This window comes from Agelaius phoeniceus, chromosome 19 (assembly GCF_051311805.1).
Source record: "Agelaius phoeniceus isolate bAgePho1 chromosome 19, bAgePho1.hap1, whole genome shotgun sequence".
Taxonomy (NCBI): Eukaryota; Metazoa; Chordata; class Aves; order Passeriformes; family Icteridae; genus Agelaius; species Agelaius phoeniceus.
This window is the reverse complement of record NC_135283.1, coordinates 13,691,644-13,713,877: the sequence shown is the minus strand read 5'-3', so window position 1 is coordinate 13,713,877 and position 22,234 is coordinate 13,691,644. Positions and strand designations below refer to the sequence as shown.

At 39.4% G+C, this 22,234-nt stretch overlaps 1 protein-coding gene across 4 annotated transcripts; it reads left to right on the top strand.

Moving 5' to 3' along the window:
- The first annotated feature begins 1,724 nt into the window (after window positions 1-1,724).
- Window positions 1,725-22,143, top strand: CSNK1D (casein kinase 1 delta). Of its 4 annotated transcripts, none has more exons than XM_054645376.2 (10): window positions 1,725-2,059; window positions 4,875-4,985; window positions 6,638-6,786; window positions 7,274-7,502; window positions 7,895-8,065; window positions 9,520-9,668; window positions 10,242-10,413; window positions 10,721-10,860; window positions 17,046-17,112; window positions 18,929-22,143. In XM_054645376.2, exons 1-9 carry the CDS (start codon window positions 1,984-1,986, stop codon window positions 17,076-17,078), a joined length of 1,230 nt encoding a protein of 409 aa, XP_054501351.1. In that variant the 5' UTR covers window positions 1,725-1,983; the 3' UTR covers window positions 17,079-17,112; window positions 18,929-22,143. The 4 variants fall into 4 exon arrangements, with proteins under 4 accessions (XP_054501351.1, XP_054501352.1, XP_054501350.1 ...); XM_054645377.2 differs by lacking the exon at window positions 17,046-17,112 and adding an exon at window positions 4,175-4,267; XM_054645375.2 differs by lacking the exon at window positions 17,046-17,112 and having other exon boundaries at window positions 21,215-22,143.
- Window positions 22,144-22,234: the final 91 nt, after the last annotated feature.

Below are 22,234 nucleotides of genomic sequence, written 5' to 3'. Positions count from 1 at the left end.
TCGTTCCCATGACGCCCGGGAAAAGGGAGGGGGCAAGTCCCACCGGGTATAAAAGCCCCCAGAGCAGCTGCAGCTGTTTGGCTCCTCTGACTCAAATTCAAGGGGGGGAAAGGGTTTGTTATAGAAGAAAGCTCATCAGAAAAATAACAGCGCTTTCTTTTTTGCTACAACTACTTGGAGCAGAAGAACAGAAAATAGGTAAGAAATAAAACTTTGTGTCTAGGTAGCATAGCTAGATAAATTGGGTAATTTGCTGTTAACTTACATAATTTTTCCTTGGTGGTTACTATGTAGTACTTCACATGTGACTAAGTAGAGTGGAGAAAAATACTAATGATATGAATAGTCTAAGTCTCCTCGGGACCTCTAATTAGGGCTATCTACGTTATAAACAAAAATAAGAAAAAAAAAAATCTCCTGGGCAACGTAAAGGCTAAGTACGTGCCAACCTCACTCTCCTCTGAGATATCTGGTCCAAAGACATAGAAAGAATTGCCCAGAAATAAATATTTAAATCCTAGAAATGCTAAAAAAGACAGATCTTCCTTCAAGTGAACCCCTAAAAATGAGAAAACAGGGCAATTACCCCCACTGAAACTGAAAAAATGGCAAATTAACTGCTTCTGCCCTTTAATTTAATCTCCAAAAGTATTGTGAAAAGAAGGGTTCTCCTCAATTTAAATCACTCCAGCGATGAAAAAAGATAAATTTTTCCCCCAATCAAACCCTTAACAAGGAGTGACAGCTGGAGAGGGTTTGCAGGATGTGCTTGGGACTTATAAAGCAGCCTAACGTTGCGGTGGTGGCAGCTTGGGTCTGGGAGGTATCCTGCCAAATGCAGAATTTCCGGCGTGCAGCAAGCCACTCTGGGCCACAGGCCCCTGAACACCAGTGCCGGCTCTTTCTCCAGGTAAGCAAAACTCAGCGGGCTAGGTTCCTGATGGCAGATTTTAGGAGGTGCTTGGCACTGTCAAAGCAGCTCGAATTGGCACTGGAACCAGCTTGGGTCTGGGAGGCATATTTCGCAACGTAGAGGGGCTATGTGGACTAATGGGTCCAGGATTCATCGCAGTTCCCACTAACAGCTGCTGGGGGAATTTGACAGTTCAGATGTGTCTTTGTCTCTCTCTCCCTCTCTTACTCTGTATTTCTAGTGGCTCAGCTGTCAGCCACCTAAGACATTAACGTCTTACAACTTTTACAGTATGAAGCTTCACAAATACACAGCTTCACATGTGCAGACACTACATGGTTACACATACAGGCCCTGCAGTGCTCGGCGGTGGTCTGCTTAGGATTATGTTTAGGGAAATTCTTCCTCACCCGGAGAGAGAGAGAGGAGATTCCAACAGTCCTCCCCGGCAAGAATGATATGGTTTTCCCCTGAAATTTGTCACTTCTCAGACTTTGTCCCTGCACTCACCCCCCCCACCTCCTTCCGCCTTCCCGGTCAAATGGGCACTCCTCGGAACGCAGTGCTGCCGGAGCTCATCTCCCCTGCGGTGACCGACGGCCTCGTGGACGACGACGCCACACGCACCGGGAAGACTGCGGGCCTCGTTTGCCGCCCGGCACGTGGCTGGGACGGCGTGATAAGACGGGGCAGGCACTCCTGCCGAGCCGATCACCAAGAGACCGGCGGGCGGGGGAGCTGGGACGGCATCCGCGCCCCGCCCGCCGCGCGCGCCCCGCCCGCCGCGCGCCCGTCGCTGCGGCAGCGCGCCCCGCCCCCGTCGCTAGGGAAGTGAGGTCACGCAGTATGGTGGCTGGGGGCCGGAGGGGCTGAGGCGCCGGTCGTGTCGGGAATCCGTGTCCATCTTGCTCGGGAGCTGCGGCGACGGGCTTGACTGTCTCGCTAGTGTCGAGCGGCGAGACCAAAGCCGCGATGGCATCCGAAACCGTAGGACTGTGAGGCATCAGAACGAGAGCCAGCAGGCCGGGCAGAGCAACGGAACCGGGTCGCTGACGAGCCGAGCTGCCGCCATGGAGCTGAGGGTTGGGAACCGGTACCGGCTGGGCCGGAAGATCGGGAGTGGCTCCTTCGGGGATATCTACCTGGGTAAGGAGGATGGCTCGCTGGGGATTTCGCTGGCCGTTTTCTGGCTGTGTGGAGAACATCGAGGGCCTAGCCAGGTCGGGCAAGTACTTGGGCTAGGGACACAGCAGCAGTAATTTAATATTTCGTTGACATCATGTCCTAATTTGGATAGTGCGGAAATCGGGAATTCTGGTTTACTCGGCTGCCTCTTCTCGTTGTTGTCTAGTGACCTTGGGCACCGTTCGAGTCTGTAAAATGGGCATAAGGGTAAAAATCGCCTCATCTCAAAGCAAGGAAGAAAAAAACCCAAAATCACATACACCCTAAAAACCCCACAACCCATCGCATTCGGAAAAACGTTTTGGAAAGGAAACATTCCGCGGTTAAATAACGCTGCAGTGGACTAGGAGAAATTGTTGTCAGAAAGATGTTTCCTTCTCCTATGAGGCCTAAAAAAATTACACAAATACAAGTGATTAGGTTGCAGTAAAAAAAAAAAACTTTAAATCCTTCAGATAATCCTCGTAGTTTGGCTAATCTGTTGCTGACCATCACTATTCGTGACCGCTGTGCAATTGTAAAATATAAAGGACTGGAATTGTCTTTGCCAGTCCATTATTATAGTCCTCTAACATAGCCTGCTGCTACTGTTTATGACAAGCACAGGTAGTGGGTGCAAAACATTTTGAAAGCAGGTATTTTTAAAATACTCCGCATATTCCGCAAACTCTCAAGCCATGTGAAGTGGATTAAATCCAAAGAAATATGAGCATTATGTCCTGTCTGATAGACACAAGTATTCTGCTTTTGAAAAATGTGTTAACCTAGAAAAGCAAATCAGGGAAGGGGGAACTTGCAAGGGTTAAGTTTCATTGACTGCATATTTGTGGAAGATAAAAATAATGTCACTTGCTAGCTTATGTGGTACGCTTGCAGTGCATGCAGTATGAGAGGTGGGGGTTGTTTTTCTGTACATCTTGCAGTGCACAGCTGGTATTCGAACATAATTCATTACCTAAAGCTGCTTGTTTACAGCAAATGAAATACTGGTTATCCATAAGACAGATCATATGCCTGATAAAAAATATGCATTTTTAACTGAAGGCATGTGATGGTCTAGAGTCAGAGAATGTGATTCTTCCTCTCTGCAGTGCATGTAGAGAAGATTGAAGATGTGACCATAGAAGATTGTGGTAAAACTAGTGCAAAAATCCTTATTAGCTTCCACTGGGATTTTGGGGGACAATTAAGACAGCAGTTAAAATCTGAAAAGTCTTAAATTATTTGAAAAATTTAAACTTGACTACTGCTTAGATAAATCAGATTGTATTACAGTATGAATATCAAGTGAAATAAACGTTTATGTGTGACTTTTATCTCTATGGATGCAACTTACACCAGTGAAGTTGCACAGAAAGTAATAGTTCCCTGTATGCTAGCGTATATATTAATGCCATACTGAATTCTATGCAATAAATCCTCTGGGTTTTACATTTTTTTTATTTCTAAATAATTGTTATGGATTTAGTCTCAGGGCTTACTGCAAATGTCATGCCATTTACATGAAGCATGGCTCAGGCATGGAACTAGCCTGGAAGTACCTTAATGGAAGATCCTGGTGGCATTTATTTTTCCAGGGAGAATTACTGTCTCTCAAGAAGTGAAGCCTTGTGGTCAGTTTTTTAAAAAATCCATTTAGTGCTCTGTTGTTCAGACTGTACAGTAGACACAAGTGTCTTAAAATAATTTCTAAAGTTATTTCAGAAGTCAAGATTTATTTTTAAGTAGACATGCTTTCTGATAGGCCTCAGTGAATTTTTAGATTATTTCAGTGTACGTTCCCAGCTCCGTTTTATGCTTTGAAGATGAAGATTTGACTATTTTTGCCTGTTTCCAGTCCCCAGGTTTTGTCTTAAATGCAGCTACGAGGGTGTTGAAGAGTGTCAGAGTAGAGGGGAACCTCTAGTTAGGCTTTTGAAAGTGGGGATCAGATTGAACTATAGGTGATGTACTTCACATAATCCTGAACCATGAGGTAAAGCAGAAAAGGGCCAAATTCCTAAAGTAGAGAGACTTGGAGATAATGTCCGTGAAGTGTCACACATTTCCTTTTGCTCTTTCCTTTTTTTCTTATAGTTTGTAAGTTGCTTGGCTGTGAGAGTGTGTATTTTCTTGACTGTTTCTATTTAAGAATGTCAGTTTCTCCCTACATACTTTGAAAGTGAACAGGTAAGCATTTTTTGATTCTTAAAACAAGAATTTAATGAGATTTAAAGAAAGCTTTTGCAGACTGCGTATTCTTTAGTCTAGATAAGCTGCCTTCCAGCCAAGTAAAATGAGGTGTCAGGGTACTTAACCGGACTAAGTTGAGATCTAAGGAAATTGTAGCCTCTATTTCCAAGACATAAGAGGAGGTGATTTGAATTCTTAGTACTTCTTCCATTGGCGGGTCAATGTGCCATGTTCATAAAGATTAATTCTGACCATTTTTGCCACAAACTGGAAGTGGAAAGACATCCCTGAGAGGATGCACCTGGTTTAGTTTTGTTCTTTTTCTGGGGGTTTTTTGTTTGGGTGGTTTGGTTTTTTTTTTCCAATGGGAGAGCAGCAAATTTGGATTCTCATTATACAATAGTTTTCTCTTGTAATCCTAGTCTGTTGGAGAGCGTCTGTAAAGTTTAAGAAGAATTTTTAGGTAATCTTGGCTGAAAGTACTTAAATCTCTGGATGTTTACCATTGAGGAGTAGTTTGTTGATGCTCATTTTGTTTCAGTCTTGGCAAAGGAAACGCATCTTAAAAATATTTTCACCAATGTTTTAATTCTTCTGGTTTTAGGAACTGATATTGCTGCCGGAGAGGAGGTTGCAATAAAGTTGGAATGTGTGAAAACCAAACATCCTCAGCTCCACATCGAGAGTAAAATCTACAAAATGATGCAGGGTGGAGGCAAGCAAACTATTTTCCTTCTTCAAAGATTTTACTGCTTTTACACCTTTGATCTGTCTGCCACCTGACAGTTAATGTTTCGGATCTCTTTTGAGAAATAAGGAGAAGGTGGGAAAGGCAGCAGGGTAGATAAAGAGCAGCATTTTAGTTCTGCAAGGGTTGTAGAGGAGCAATTCTAAATCCATGGCTATCACGCTTCATGATAACCAGTAAGATCCTCCAGAGTTTCTCATGGTTCCCAAAATATTAAAGTGGGAGGACCTTGTGCAATGTGAAACAAAGTTTCGTCCCAGAACAGTGATTTATTTCTGATTCTCATGGATCAGTGAAAGATGGTAACCACTACTTTGGACCATTTCAGCTGACTTGCTTATTATTGTAGCACAATTCTAAACTTTTAAAAATTATGTTAATTTTTGTTGTATGTGTTAGTATTATTTTTTCTGTGTTAAAAATATTTCCTTGCTGGGAGAGCTCAAAGACAAAATGGCACTAGTAGTGGAGAATTGGAGTGCAGCAACTTCATAGCTACTGTGTGTTGCTTTGCTACAGTAACTTACTCATATATTTTGGAATTCTGGAAACGTAACATTCCTGTGCAGTTCTGGGACATAAACTCCGTGTAGTTTAGTTTTGTGTTTGTTTCACAGTCCCTTGAATTCTTCCTAAATGAGGATGTGCTTTGCATAAAGAGTACATTCCATGCTGTATCTCAAGTACATGCCAAGTAGGGTAATAAGACCTCTAGAAATTGATAATAATGTGTATTTGCTTTTAGTTACTTTTTAATTCCCGCCTCATTCGGTAGCCACCTGTGTGTAACCGAAATAGCCTTCATAGAATATCATGCTTCCTGTAAATTCAGCGAATTACGGCATTTCACACCAAAATGCATAGACTTAACTCTGAGTAAGGCATTTGAAAATCTGAGTAAGACTACCTACATGCAGGTTTATTTAAAAATATTTGAGCATTTCTACATTTTTTTTGTGAAATAAGGTTCCTGATTTCCTCCATAAATTTGGGCTAATTGTCATGCTGTAAAACTGAATGAATAATGCATCTCATGAACAATGCTACTTTGGTGGAGATTCACCAAACAGCAAATACCATGAAACTGAAGGAAAGACAAGAATATGAAGGAAGGGCAGAAATTCATTGCAAATTTTGATGAAGGAGACAGATATTTCATGGCGCTTTTGTAGGCTTTAAAACTAAGTTAATTCCTAAGGCTTTCCTAGACTATAGTGTCTAGTGGTTTGTCAGGGTTTTATTTTCAGACTCCTGATTTCTGCCTTATTGCATCTTAGAGACTACATGAATATCACTCTTGGTAAAATGCTTAGGGTTCAAATCCAACGAAGATGCTCAATGCTTTAAAGTTACAAGATAAGTATGAAGACTAGAAGGTTTCTGGGGAAAAGAAAAAAGGCTATTTTTAGACCTCTGTTGCTATAATTTTGTGTTGATTATGCTGGAAGTTGTCCCACATTTAATTTGGAATGTCTGAACATAAAATATTAAACTTTGCTGTAAATGGAAACATTCATGGTAATGACACTCAGAATTAATATTAAGAGCCTTGAAGATTTGTGTGCATGAATTATATAAATCAAATTGTTATACTGAATAAATGATTTATTTTTTCCTAGTGGGTATTCCCACAATTAAGTGGTGTGGAGCTGAAGGGGACTACAATGTTATGGTGATGGAGTTGTTGGGACCGAGTCTTGAAGATCTCTTCAATTTTTGTTCAAGGAAATTTAGTCTCAAGACAGTCCTATTACTTGCTGACCAAATGGTAGGAAATGACTTTGTTACCTTTATAGTGAAATATGTTGGGATATTGAATTTTTTTTATCATATACATTTTATTTCTAAAATTTAGAGCGGAATTGGCTGTATTAATAGAGAAAAAAATCAAAAGTAGCTCTGTTTTTGTAAATCCAAACTATCCCATGAAAAGTGATTACCAATTCTTCTTTAAAAACTGGAACTGCACTGTTTGGAAACCGGGTGTTGCACTGCTCAAAGACTAAGAAATTTCCCCAAGAAAGTTTTTGGAAGCAGATTGTCCTGGTTTTGTAAAATACACACAGGCAAACAGCTGGAAAGAAGGTTTGTCTGTTGTCTTCTAGATTATGTTCTCTTTAATTCCCTTATATTTTACAATAGAAAGGGGAGTTGCCTCTTTCATTATTGAGACACCATTTCTAGTGGTTTTGTCAGAAAAAGATGTGTGCTTAGTCTCTCAACAATGATTTTTTTTTTTGTGGTTCTATATTTAGATTAGTCGAATTGAATATATTCACTCTAAGAACTTCATCCACCGAGATGTGAAGCCTGATAACTTCTTAATGGGCCTGGGGAAGAAAGGCAATCTTGTCTACATAATAGACTTTGGTCTAGCAAAGAAGTATCGAGATGCTCGAACTCATCAACATATTCCATATCGTGAAAATAAAAACTTAACGGGAACTGCCCGTTATGCATCCATCAACACTCATCTTGGAATTGGTGAGCTGGGGAAAGCAATAATAGAAACTTCAAGAGTGTCGATGAATGTAATTTTAGTGCAAGTGGATGTTGCTTTGTGGAGGCATAGGAGACAGTCCCTATTTTTGATACTAAGAGTACAGCATGCGTGGCCTTGTATATCTTTATTAAGTGGTATTCAGTCTATATCAGTCTGTTCGGTCTGAGTTTGTAATGCTTGGGAATTAGCACTTTTTTTTAATAACTGCAAGGATAAAAGGCTTTTCTTTTACTGAATGAGTTTGTCATGGGCATAGTAACACTCAGCTGTCTCTTGTTTTTGTAAGGGTTTTTATAACAATCTTGTTGCACAGACTTTTGTTTTGCCAGTAGAAAATGAAACCTAATGAGTTCACTTTTTTATGCTGTTGTAGAGCAATCTCGCAGAGATGACTTGGAGTCCTTGGGCTATGTACTGATGTATTTTAACCTGGGCTCCCTCCCCTGGCAGGGACTGAAAGCAGCAACAAAGAGACAGAAATACGAACGTATCAGTGAAAAGAAAATGTCTACACCCATTGAGGTTTTGTGTAAAGGATATCCTTGTAAGTTACTCTTCTGTGACACTAGGACTATGTGTTCATGTTTTAGTGGTACATCTCCTTTCCTTATGTTAAATTCTACTGCTCTTTTTCACCATCTGTTTCTCTCCTTCTCCTCTTCCCCTTCCTTATCTCCCCATGATTTTACCACATGTATGGTAAAAATACTATGCCGAAGACAGATCTTTTGTGTTCATAGAGCATTTCTAGGGGTTCCATGTCTCAACTGTTCAAGTGCCCTCAAGAGGAAGGGTAGCATGGTACCCTAATTTGTGCTGTATTTTTTGTGCGCCTGTTGGCTGGATAATTTGCAACAGACAAATAGCATTTTAACAAACTGCCTTTTTCTCTATCTGTGTGGGTACTGTTTCTTGGATTGTGTAGTCAGATGCATCTCTGCTCTACTGCAGTTGTTTTGCTTGGGAATTACCGTCCCAGGTTCATCTGGTTTTGCCTGCTGATGGATTAGAATTTGTGAGAAGTGTATGAATCACTGCTGTATCCTAGCATCATGCCTCAGAGCAGTTCTGTTTCTCAGTTTGTTATTTACACCTAAACAATAATAAGCCATTTTTGAGTATTGTAAAATGATACTTCAATTTGTTTTAAAATGTAGTAACACTAGCTGTGATCAGAGACTATTTTGATTTCACAAAGAGTTCTGTCTCTTCACCTTCTTGTTACAAGAACTATAGTTTTTGTTTGGGTTGTGTGAAAATGCATCATTTTTTATGTGTTTCAAATGTTGCTTCATACATGTTCCTTTACATTCAGAAATTACATGTTTTCTCTGGGGTTTACAGGCAGGGAAGGCTAATCAGATTCTCTTGTGCCGTTAGTTAGAATTTCTTTCTTAATATAAATTACTCTGTTATTTCATTTGGGAAGACCTAAAGTCAAAAGCTAGTATTTCGATACTGCTGATTTTCTCTGGTGCACTGAATTCACTACAGTATTCTTTTTTTTTTCCTTTGTAATATTTTGCTTGCCATTTAAAAACAAGTGTTCAGACTATTGTAAATTAAAAATGTGGCGTGACTTACCTGGGAGATAAAGTTTTTGTGTGTTTTGTGACACAGCAGACATGAATCTCTGTGTCTTAACAAAGAAATGCTGTTCCATGTCCCACAATAAATTGTGTTCAGTAAGTTCCAAGCAAAGTTTTAAACCTTTTCTCCCCCACCAGCTGTTGGTTAAAGAACTGTGTTATTGGGTCCTCTGTGCTGTCGAAAAAATGAGATCTCTGCCTGCTCTGTGATAGAAAAAAAATTTCTTTTTCAGGATTGACATGATAGTGTTTCCTTTAGTGGATTTCTAGTATTAGATCATTATTCTTTTTCTTATGTTAAGAAGATTCCCTGCTTTTCAGGTTTGGGGTGGTTTGGGTATTTTTGACTTAGATTTACAAAAAGCCAATGTGAAGCTGTTGATAAAAAACAGGTTTCCTTTAATTACAGCTGAATTTGCCACATACTTGAATTTCTGCCGTTCTTTGCGTTTTGATGACAAGCCGGACTATTCCTATTTAAGGCAATTATTCAGAAACCTTTTTCATCGGCAAGGATTCTCCTATGACTATGTATTTGACTGGAACATGCTGAAATTTGTGAGTAGCTCACATAGCTTTCTAAAACTTTGAATTGTTAATTGTTCTGGTTGGGTTCTGTTACTGCATTGTTAGTTTTGAGTACCTTAACTAATACTGTAAGGTTGTCTTCCATATTTCCTCTTAGTAACTCTACTGTATAGACAGAAAGATCAGGAAATGAGGAGAAAGGCCGGAGATATGGGATCCATGCTATAAGGCTTGGATGACAGCTAAATTACAGTTACAAGGCTTTTAATGTGGAAGGCTTCTTAGATCCTTTAGGGCACTCACCAGGCTAGGTTGTGGAATTACTACTTTCTCCCACCTTGATCTTTAACATAGGTCATTTGCTACATTTGAGGAGGTGTCCAGCTGCCATAACAGTACACGTGTACATTAACATTTTGAAGACTATCCGAGCAGCTGTATGAACAAAACTTACGGCAGTTCTCAAGAAATTTTACCAAAGCAGCCGGTGCCTTCTCAAACTTCGGTTCACACATTGTCCAGTTCTTCTTTTTCAGTACTTTTATAAACAAATAGTTGTAAGCTCAATAATCCCCGAAGTTGTTCACTACTCTTGATCCGTAGGGTGCGAGCAGAGCAGCTGAAGATGCTGAGCGTGAAAGGCGGGAACGAGAGGAAAGATTAAGACATACACGAAATCCAGCTGTACGTGGATTACCCTCCACTGCTTCTGGCAGGATAAGAGGAACGCAAGATGTAGCTCCTCCTACTCCCCTTACCCCAACTTCACATGCTGGTGAGTCAGCAAGTAGCTGGGTAAGTGCTTCTTGTAGACTACTCTAATTGGCAGTTTGTGTCTGGGCAGAGTTAGGCCTTTTGGTTTGGTTTTTTCTCCCTTGATTTTTAGTAGATTGAAAGTATTTACATACGCTCATTGCCTGGCAATTGATACTTGTATTTCTATGAAATGTCAAACAACAGCCTTGATTCCTCATTTGGTTATGTGGAATTTTTATGTGCAAACAGCAAGAGTGTAATTTTTCCAGTGACTGTGTTAACGTGGCATTTCTCATTATGAGAATCTAATACTGTTCTTCTCACAGCCAACACCTCTCCTCGGCCAGTATCCGGTATGGAACGAGAAAGGAAAGTGAGTATGAGATTGCATCGTGGTGCCCCAGTCAATATCTCCTCATCTGATTTAACAGGCCGACAAGATACCTCTCGCATGTCAACTTCGCAGGTAAAAAAAAAATAAATCTGTGTATTGGAAAAAATGAGGGCGATTTGATAAAGTTAATTTGCCAAAATAACTTACCAGGTAATTTATGTAATTTCATACTGTTTTTGCAGGTGATGTTCATTCATGTAAATGCCTGACATTTAGCCTGAATGATGTGGGTGTAAAGAAATTTTTATTTTTACCTTGACAGCAATGAGAGGATGCAAAATTCTAGAGGTGCAGCATTTTAACCTACTATTATGGGATTTAGCTTCCTGACTCATTGAGTTTCTTATACCTATTATCAGTGAAGAAGCGGAGTAAGAGACAGTAGTGAATCTTGTTTCCAAATCAGCAGAGCAGACAATATTGGTGCAGAAAAGGCAAGAAGCATTTGGTGAAGAATAGAAGGTGCAGTAGTGAAGAAAGTTGTAGTGCAGTGCTCTTAATTCAGAGCCCATAAGAGGCCACATACATGGATGCTGAATATGTTGCAGAAGGCTCATTTGAAGAGAATGGCAGGAGGATAAATAATAATGATTCATAGTCAGCACTGAAATCATCCTTGCTGCTCACAGTGACTTAGCAAAGAAATTGTTTCTTTTTAGGGCTAACAGTGTGAAATGTGTTTCTAACTCTGTGCTGTAGCTAAAACATTCCTTCCTCAGCATATTGACAGTCTTGTCCTAAACAGTGTGTGGCTTGGCTTTGTACAATTTACTTTCAGTCTTAGTTATAAAATGGAGATCAGCCAATCTGTAGACATTCTGCAACATTTCTGGGAAAGCAGTATGTTAGGGGGACTATTGCAGTGACCTAGGGGTTTTTCCATCATGCCTCACTACTGTGAGGGAGCTCCAAGTGCATAATTTTTGCCAGGGACTTGTTCCTTGTTGACAGAGCACATTGACAAAAAATTAACTTGGTTCCTTTTAGCTTCATCATTTAATTGGGAGAGTTAATTACTTTTGGATAGTACATGTTCTTACGTATGAAATCTTACTGCTTGAAAGAAGAGTTTTTTAGATGGGGGCCAGGTGGATATGGATATTCAGACTGGACATCCCAATCTAATGAAGACAGAGTGAAGTGGGTTGGAGAAACAATTCCATTGTGATAAAAGCAAAGTGGCATTTGGGGTGGCGGGGAGTTTAAGCTGAATGAGTTGTTTCACCATGTAGCTGCACAGATACTTGTGCTTGCACAAGGGATGAACAGGAACAGAAATGACTGGGCAAGAATAGGGTGTAGGTGAGGTTTTCTGTACTGGCTTTGGTACAAGTTTCACCATCTTATACTGTTCACTGAACTGCTATTCTTGCCACCAGAAATTCTCATGTTTAAGTATTTTTAAGTAGTTTGAAAACAAAGGGGAGAATTGTGCATAGTTATGGATCTTGTAATAAATACCTGTTAGAAGAATGTAAAGAAGGTGCAGCCAGACTGTTTGCAGCAATATTCAGTGAATGGACACTGGAGAGTGGGCACAAATTGAAATACAGGAAATTCTGTTTAGACATACGGGGAAACTTTTTTTTGCTGTGAAGGTGGGCAAGGAATGTAACAGGTTGCCCAAAGAGGTGGAGTCTCCCTTTTCCAAATTACTTGGAGCCCAACTGGACATTGTCCTGAGTGGCTTGCTCTAGTTGCCTGTACTTTGGGCAGTGGGATTGGGCTACGTAATTTCCAGGGGTCCTTTTTGACCTTGGATATTATGTGAGGCTGTGATGCAGACTTCTCCCTGAACATTTACTTTAATATAAAGATGGTTTTGTGGCAAAATGTATATGCCAGGTCTTTGGCGTTCTGAGCAAATCTCAGATGCTTTGTCTCTGTTAACAGTCAGATAAATGAGTTATTGCAGTAACAGACAGAAATGCAGCAATGCCCCTTGACCGTTTTAGGTGCAACTACATCTTTAATGTTTTTGCTACGTTTGTGATGTGTCGCTCATTGTGCAGGTGACGCTATTGTAAACATTTCAAGATACGAGTAATACAGTCGGGCTTGTAGATCCATTTTGGTTCTGCCTGGCCTGTAGAATGTGAACATTGTGAGGGCAGTGGGCAGTTTTCTGAGTGGTCTTTGGGCTGTTTTCTGAGTGGTCTTTAAACATCCAGATGTGTAATTTGTGATATGGGCCAATAGTACCGTCTGGCTTAATGGCACATTCCGTACATGCTCTTTTTAACACTCTGCTCCAAGTACAGGACCGCTTGGTTGACTTCTTTACAGTCTCAAAAGCAGCCTAGTCAGGATCTTCTCTTGAGTTTGTTAGAACTAATAATTCATTGACTGCTGTATTAATTTAGTTCTTAAGACAGTGAACCAGTGCTGGTATTTACTCATGGTGACCAAATAACAGTGTGTAACTGTAGTATAATTTGAACAGATTCCCATGGGCCTGTTGCAATTGGAGGGAAAGAGATTTGCAGGGGAAATGAGTTGGATTAGAAGGGACCTTAAACATAACCTCATTCCAATCCCCCTGCCACAGGCAGAGAACCTTCCAGTAGGCCAGGTTACTCCGAATCCCATTCAGCCGGGCCTTGAACATTTCCTGAGATGGGGAGTCCACAAGCTATCTAGGCAACCTGGTCTAATGCCTCACTGCCCTTACAGTAAAGAATTTCTTCCTAATAAATAAATTACCCTCCTTCAGGTTAAGGCCGTTCACCCTTGTCCTGTCACTATTTACATGCCATGAGAGTAGCCCCTCTTCAGCCTTCTTGTAAGCCCCCTTTGGGTACTGCAAGGCGACTCTCAGTTCTCCCCAAAGTCTTCTCTTCTCCAGACTAAACAGCCCCAACTCTCTCAGCCTGTCTTCATAGGAGAGGTGCTCCAGCACTGTCGTCAACTTAGTGGCTCTCCTCTGGACTCATTCTAACATTGTCAGCATTGTTCTTGTGTTGGGAGCCCCAGAACTGGACACAGTACTCCACGTGGGTCTCACAAGAGCAGAATAGAGGGCAAAAATCCCCTCTTTCAAGTTGCTGGTCACTTTTCTTTTGATGCAGCCCAGGACACGGTTGGCTTTCTGGGCTGCAGGTGCACATGGCTGAGTCATGTTGAGCTTCTAATCCATGAAGATGCCCAAGTCTTTGTCCCCAGAGCTAATTTCGATCCAGCCATTCTTCACCCAGCCTGTACTTATGCTTGAGGCTGACCTGACCCACATGCTGGACCTTGCAGTTGACCTTGTTGAACTGCACACAGCTCCCAGAGGCCCACTTCTCAAGCTTGTTAAGGTCTCTTTGGATGGCATCCTTTTCTGTACAGCAGGTTGACTGCACCACACAGCTTGTTGTTGTCAGCAAATTTGCTGGGGGTACACTTGTTTCCGCTGTCCATGTTGCTGACAAAGATTTTGAACAGCACCAGTCCCAATATTGAGGGACAAACACCACTCATCACTGTTTTCCACTTGGACATCGAACTCACTGACCACAATTCTTTGAGTGCAACCATCCAGCCAATTCCTTATCCACCAAGTGATCTGTGTGTCAAATCTGCGTCTCTCCAGTTTAGAGACAGGGATATTGCCTCCTTATTCTCCCATGTGCTTTAACATAATTTCCAGGAAGATCTGTTATGTGACTTTGCCAGGCACTGAGGTGAGACTGGCCTGTAGTTCCCTGTGTCATATTTCCCTTTATAAAACTGGGGGTTATGGTTTCCCCTTTCCAGTCAGAGGGAACTACGCTGGACTGCCATGACATTTCAGATATGATGGATAGTGGTGTAGCCATTTACTCAGCCTGATCCCTCAGAACCCGTGGATGGACGTGTGTTATCAGGTCCCACAGACTCGTGCACTTTCAGGTTCTTTAAACAGTCCCAAACGCAGTCATCTTCCACAGTGGATGGTTTTCATTTTCCCAATCCCTGCCTTCATCTTCTGCAACTTGGGTGGCGTGGCTGAAACACTTTACTTAGACTTTAGCTTATAACACTACTGCTTGAGCTTGCTAGAGAAAATTCGCTTTTCATTTTCCCAGTTGTCACTCTCTTGCAGGCAGGATGGTGCAAGTTGTAGGTGTTGATAGCTTATGCTCTTTACATTTTTCATAATAGTAGCTCTTCTGTAATCAGAATTTATCCTTAGATGTTAGCTAGGTCAACAGTTATAGCCATGAGTTTTCCATTATCTGTATACCTTGTTCTTAGGAAAACCTAAAGTATTTGAGACATCATTTACTTTGTGCCTTGGTTTGGTAAGGCGACAGCGCATCTGTAATCTCCACCTCTATTTATCTAAAGGAAAGGCTGCTGCTTGTTAAATTCTGGACAATGAAATGTACAGATGTTACTCAGACAAGGAAAGCTACTAGCCTCCAAGTAGAGTTCTTAAAGATGACTACTCCACGTGTTTATCTTTCTTTTTTCCAAACAGAATTCTGATCAAATCAGACTGAAACTGAAAAACTAAGGCTGTGAATGCAGATAATAGGAACTGGAGTTCTCTTAGGAAAACTAGGCATTCTCAGAGAAATTTAATGCTCGTGGAAAAATGGTAATTGGTAAGCATAGGAAAATAGATGTCGTTCCCGGCATCCGAGATAGTGTCTGCATAGCACCTAAGTCATTCTCCTTAAAAAAGACATGCAGTTTCTAATACTAAGTAACAAGCATTTATTGGAGTAACAACTGCTGTGTCTTACAAAGTGGTTCGTGAAACTTAAGTGTTTCTAATGAAATTATGTAAATTATATGCCACATGTTATTCAGTACTTTTCTGGATTATATGAAGTGAATGCAACAGCAAAAAACCTGCAAGTTGTGAGTTCACAGTGATAAACATCAGTGGGAGCTGAGCGGTCGAGCGCAGTCTATTCAAATGTGTATTCCTGGAGTACTGCAAATTCTGGTTAGGATGAAGAAGTGCAGGCTGTTTTCCTGTATGGGGGAGCTGTATCTGTGGTAAGTAATGACTGAGGAGGCAGATGTAACGTTGGAGAAGTTAGCGTGGTTTCCGTAATGAAAAGGCACAATTTCCTCCTATGTATGATACGGTAGTGAAAGAAGTGGAGATGTTTTGTGTCATTAGTGAGATGGATTGGGAGAACAGATTGTACAGTGTAAGAGTTTCAAATCTACTTCTTTGTTTGTACTAAAAGCTAAGAAAATGTCTTGGGTGAGTTGGTGTGGTGTTTGAGACAAAATGATTTTAACAGGAATTAATGTTTAAGGAGAAAATATGTGAAGAACCTATCGCATAAAATTAAAACCACTCACAAGTAAAGAAAGGCAAAATAGAGGTCTTAGTGAAAGTAGTTACCTACTGAAACAACTTCTAAAATAAGTAGATCATCTCTCCTCTCTGCCTTTGCATCGATACTCGATTCATTTCTAAGTGGTGTGCTCAAGTTTAAAGCAAACCTAAATTACAGCTCTGTGTGCAGTGTGTTTGACAGAAAATCATACCAACTGTTAAAAGATCCATCTGCTCCTGAACTCTGAGTGAATTGTTCCCTAAGTCTCCTTTACACAAAGTTTTTAAACATGAAGAGGTGTAATAAAGGAGGTAGTAAATGAGGTAATGAGTATTCTAGTAAAAACTGCTTTGAATCAGTTCTGCTGGTCCACATGTACAGACTGCATCCTGAAAGCATGATCATCTCAAGAGTCTAGTTATGGGTGAGTAGTCTTCATTTCCTTTAACAAAAGGTTCAGTCTGACTGCTCGTGGTTACACTGTAAGTTGTTTAATATTTTTTTCTCGAATGTAACATGTTCAGCACCCAACAGTCAAAGCTGTGGTAAATTCCAATTGGTAATAGAGATATTCTCTGTAGTTGAAAGGAAAGATTGAAGTGCTGCACAAAGAAATATTTGATTATTTCTCTTTGATGGAAGAAGGTTTTAGAAGACTATAGCCAACACTGGCATTGAATAACTTAAGTGTTGTGCCATACTTCCAGTGCTTCTTCATTTTCCATTTCTGCATCCACGAATCTTTCTCCACCTATCCATCTTAATAGGCATCATATTCTGCGTTGTTCTTCTGACCCTGTCAGCTTCCTTTAAAGATTAATGATTTGTTTCTTTTACGTGCCTCTTAATATGATGGAAATGTCTTACAGAAGTCTGAAATCAGAGCTTCTCAAAAGATAGAGTTGCAAGTTCAGGTTGGGATTTTTATTAAGACATCTTTATATATTGGGGCAGTGGAACTGTTAAAAATTGCTGTCTTTTCCCCTACCTCAGAATAGCATTCCTTTCGAACACCATGGCAAGTAGCTGCTCGTCTCCTTTCGTTGGAAGGCAGCACTGGGTGAGTGCTTCTCATTAGACACCAAAACTTTGTATGGGATGGGGAAAAAACTCTTCGGAAACATCCAACTTTGCTTCTTCTACTCATGTGATCTCATATTGTATCTGTGCCTTCTGGTCAGATGCTTGATGAAGCACTGATTTTTCTCTAACTTAAAAGCAAACGTCTTTCCAAAAGCTGAGTTATTACTGCTGTTCTACTTGGACTCTTAAGCAGAGTTGACAATAATAGTGACTTTAAAGGTCCCTAAAATTGTTCAAGTATCAACAATAAAGTAAAATAACCAAGTCAAAATTTTAGCTGTATGAGAATTACATGTCTTTCCAAGGATATTGATGCAGCAGTATATCATCCATTAAAACCCAGATCTGCTTCAGAATCATAAAAGCAAAATACCTGTATGAAGACTCAATTGACAGTATTGCTCAAATGAGGCTCTGTCTTGTCTTTTCATTAATGGAATGTTCTACTACAGCCATGTCCATTTTTCACTGTTATATATTCTTCTCCATGCCTTATGAACTCTCATTTTAAAAATACTCAGATCTGTTCAGATCTGTATTTAAAAGAAACATTCACATACTAACAGGAATAGTTGACCATGAGCATCTCAGAGGTAGGCAGACTTGAATTTAGATATTACAAAGTCTTTTCCACTGTTCAGTGCAGTAGAAGTCCCTGCCTTTCTGTGTGCAGCTTTTGGCTTTTTAGTCTGTTCTGCTTTTGGCAATAACAGGTTTCATATGAGAAATAACAGCTTTCAGTTGGAATCTGAACCTTAGTGGTTGAGGGATACTTTTCTTAAGTATTTCAAGAGCTTCTTTGATTTGCTACATATTAAAAAAAAGCTGTGAGATTTTTCTGTTCCTTAATAAATTCTGTTGTATAACTCTTGTCTGCTGTCTCACTTTCTCTATAAAGCCTAAACTTGCATTAATCCTGTATCTCTAGTTGGTGAAGAATCCTGCTATTTCTCTTCTGTTTTCTCCTTCTGCTTTGTGTGCTTGGCTGACTCTGCACAACCTGCTTCGTGAACAGTGTATAGCATTAAAAAGATCCAACTGCTTAACACTTTAAAGACCAGTTATCAGATCTTAGTAAAAAAAACAGATATTACAAAAAATGCAAAAAAATAAACCTAAAGCTTTGCATTGAAAAGCCTGTTTGAAGGAAACATGCACATTCTGGTCTGGTATGTGGCTGCATTGATTGGCCTATACTTTATGCCTTCGTATTTGTAGTTGTTCACAACTGAAACACGTACTGAATACAGATCCAGCTACTTAGATGTTTCTCGCTTCTTAAATTGCGGAGACGTATGGTTGTTTTTCACTTTCATGGTGAAAGTGGTAAGAGATAATGCTACACTTACTTCAGTAGGTCAAGCTATGGAAATACAAGAAGTATCTTTTAACACAGTGTCCCATGGACAGAGAAAAGCTATTGAAAACAATGAATTTCTTTTTTACCTTCTTAATATTTTTTTAATTAAATATCCATTGAGTCTATTACTGTGCATTCATAGTGTTTTGATCTGGTTGGTTCTTTCTTCTGCACATGTTTATGCTCTAATTTTCTTCAAAACATCCCCTCTGACTGGAAAGGTGAATTTTCCATGTTAACTTCTAATAAAAGAGAAAAATTATAGGGAACTTTGTGTAGCTACAGGTGGATGTGAAACATTATATTGCTCATTGAATTTTAAATTCACACACTTAAATTTTGGCAATTGATAGTTTAGAAGTACGTTGCGAGACACTTGTATGTTAACTGGAAGGATATGTGCTGATGTTGTCTTGTTTTTTGGCTTTGGTAGATTCCTGCTCGGGTTACTACCAGTGTTCTCCAGTCTGCTGTGCACCGGTGAAAATTATTTTGTCATGGAGGGCAGATAATGCATGGCTGATCTCCCATGTTGCCAATGGCTTTACTAGCAAATATACCCTAAACTAGAGCGGAAATTGGAGTTCTCCATGTGACCTAAAAAGCTCTTGGAGGAACATGCAGAGACTCCAGCAGCTGCCATTACAGGACGCTTTTGCCAGAAACCCAATGACCTTAAGAGACCCCTGTGGTAACAGGGCTGGAAAAGAAAGATGGTTTACAGAGTTCACCGCCTGTTACTGGATGGCCATTTCAGTTTTCCCTCCACAGGCGGCAGACTTTACTCCCTTTTTATTATTCTACTGTAACTATAAATCTTTTACTTGGTTTAAGAAAGTTTTTTGTATCATTTTGCTAAAATTATTGGCTTACTTCTCTGTAAAAAACTCTTGCTTTTGTCTGATTTAAAAATGTAGAGTATAAACAAACCTGAACTAAAGATAATGACTTGAAATTTCTTGTTTAAAAGATTAGTCTGCCAGGGAACATGTAAATGAATCAAAACCATCTGCTGTTATTTAAATTGTTTACTTTTACGTATTGTCCCATTCTGAGTCAGTTTTTTCATGAAGTTTTTAAAACTGTTAGAAGTTTATTTTACTGTTTGCTGTCTTCATTCACACTGGACATTTAACTTTCTGTGTAGCACAAATGAATTTTTTAATACTCATTGTGTTTCATAGAGGAGGATAACTAAATACCCTGCAGGAGAGTCTTAAGTATAGTAGAGATTGTAATGATGAATTTCTTTTTTTGTAAAGAATGTTAAGAACAAGTAAAAGACTGACATTTGAGGGATTTAGAATTAGAAAGCTTGTTCTGTATCTCTGCTTAGTTTGGGTGAATGGATACTTTCAAACATTGTTTTTACTCAGAAAATTTTGTTTCCTCTTCGCTGAGGCTGGTTAGCTTGGAGACTATTACAAGTGCAAAATAGACATTGCTGCTGAATCTTCAGTGAATTTGCATGTTTCATTCAGTATCCACATGTTTAAAAATAAATACATTGATTTAGGCCTTCTGTTACATGCCAAGACTCAAAAAAGGCATTCTTATACCAAAAAAAATCCTAAATAACACCCCCACAAACATAGTAACCTATTCTTGCCATAAAATCCTGATAATTTTTGCAATTCAGATGCATATCATATTTAATTCTTAAGTATATTTAACCTGAGAATGCCCAGAGTAATTATCTAGGCATGAATGACTCAACATGCTCAGGTTGTTGCAGGTATTGTTGGCTCCTGTTGGTTATGAAATATGGGAAATTCTTCATACTGTCTGTTACTGTAAATGGTCTCGTAAAAGTACGTGTTCTGTCCTTATGGTACTTGGAACAGTACCAGAACTCTTTATGACTGAAATTAGGGGAAGTTCTGTGCTGGAAGGTATGTACAGAGATTTTGTTTGAACAGTTAGGTATTTTGAGAAGTGGAGACAATTTTTAAAGGTATATTGGTCTTCAGATTTTTATGAAGAGTAGTTTTTATTTTTGGGTGTTTACAAATTCTTTTTTGCCCCTCTCAAAAGTCCCTGTACCAAGAATTATCATTCTTCTTTGGATGCTTTCATAACATTAGCTATTTGCTTGTGTGTACTCTGGGTCACACTGGGGAAATGTGTGTTTGGGGAGAGTATAGTGGAAAAGGTCAAGAATTTGATTGATTGGTAAGTTTGCATAAGAGAATTATTTCCTCAGTTACTATAAACTTTGGTATTTTAGGCATGTGCACTACCATTTGAGCAGTTTTACACTTCACTGTGCTTTCCTTGTAAATATCTGTGGTTAATAGTGTAATGTTTGAGGGACTGAAAAAAGCAGCCTTTTTATATCCTATGTATCTGGACCATTAGATTGCTGTACTATACTTAAAAGTTGACTGCAGATTTCTAGAATTGTACTCACTTGTGGGCAGTTTTTGTCCTCATAATAGTTAAATTCCATCATGCAGAAAATAGTTACACTGTCTATATAAACCTATGTATAAACCAGTATCTCAAAGCACTTCATTTGTACTACCACTGTATTTGTGTACTTTAACAGTTGTGTAAATACATTCATAATAACTTCTGTTCTTCTTGGTGTAACTTACTGACTTGAATGAATGAATGAATCCTTACCATTTACCTGATGCAACTCTTTTCTTTTTTCTCTTTTCTCTTTTTTTTTTCCTTCTCTTTTCTCATTTCTCTCTTCTTTTTTCTTTTTTTCAAGGGATTTCTGTACCTACAAAGAATATTGTCAGTTGCAAACATTTGAAGATACTGTCTTGGTAGCAAAACTTTCAGTGCAAGAGTTTGGTAGTTATGATCCTGGGGTATACAGGAAGAAAGAGAAAGCATTAATTACTTTGCTCACAGAAAGCATGCCTTTTTGCCAGTTTAAAGGTAAATGTTTTTGTTTGGATACTTCTTTTTTTCCAGAAGTTTTTAATTTTGTACAAATGCTTTTGCGTATCAAGTAATGCAGGGTATTGATAAGAGAGTACAGTAGGGGAATCGAGATTGGATCAGTTATGGGAGCTAAGATAAAGGCAAGAAAAATAGTGAGCTGTACTCACAGTGGTGCCCTGTATAATAAAATTCCAGATTTTGCTATGTGATTCTCAAAAGTCTATTATAACCTGAGGGTAGACGCACCTTCAGGAACCCCCCCATGTTTTCTTATTATCAGACCTTTAAAAGTTGGAAGGATATTTCAATTTCTTCTCATGGTTTTCGCTTAAAATTGTGTATATGCTCTTATATGGAAAATACCACCTGTGCTGCTGTTCTACATAATCTTGAGTGGTTACAGAGTCCTTGAGTTTTTTGTGGTACAAGTACTTAAAGAAAAAAAAAGAATATCCTCTGCAAAAATAAATCCTGTGCTTTAAGAGAGATATTAAGAGAAAACATTTGAGTCCATATATTCCATGTTAACTTCATGAAAATATTCAAACTACTCCTTGGAGAAAGGCATGTTGATCAAGTCATCGTTTCCAGTAGGAAAAAATGTCATAAGCATAACTACTTGTCTTTGTTTCCTCATGTCCCAGACCCTTGAGTATAGCATTGGCTAGAGCAGCATACATGTTGATTTCAAGAATATTTAGTTTCTCTTTTAAAATAATTAAATAAAAAGGTGTTTATTTTGTTCTTTGACTTTTGCTTTACAAGAGCTGCACTTTGTGTACAAAATACCAAATTAAAACAAACAATGCTACTGGTTTTTTAATAGTGCTGGGCCATCTGA

Excerpts from the sequence above, each read along its gene's own strand:
- CSNK1D (XM_054645374.2), top strand. The coding sequence starts at position 1,984 with ATGGAGCTGAGGGTTGGGAACCGGTACCGGCTGGGCCGGAAGATCGGG. Across the intron at positions 9,669-10,241 it reads ACTGGAACATGCTGAAATTT|GGTGCGAGCAGAGCAGCTGA; the intron begins GTGAGTAGCTCA and ends CTTGATCCGTAG. Across the intron at positions 10,414-10,720 it reads TACCCCAACTTCACATGCTG|CCAACACCTCTCCTCGGCCA; the intron begins GTGAGTCAGCAA and ends TTCTTCTCACAG.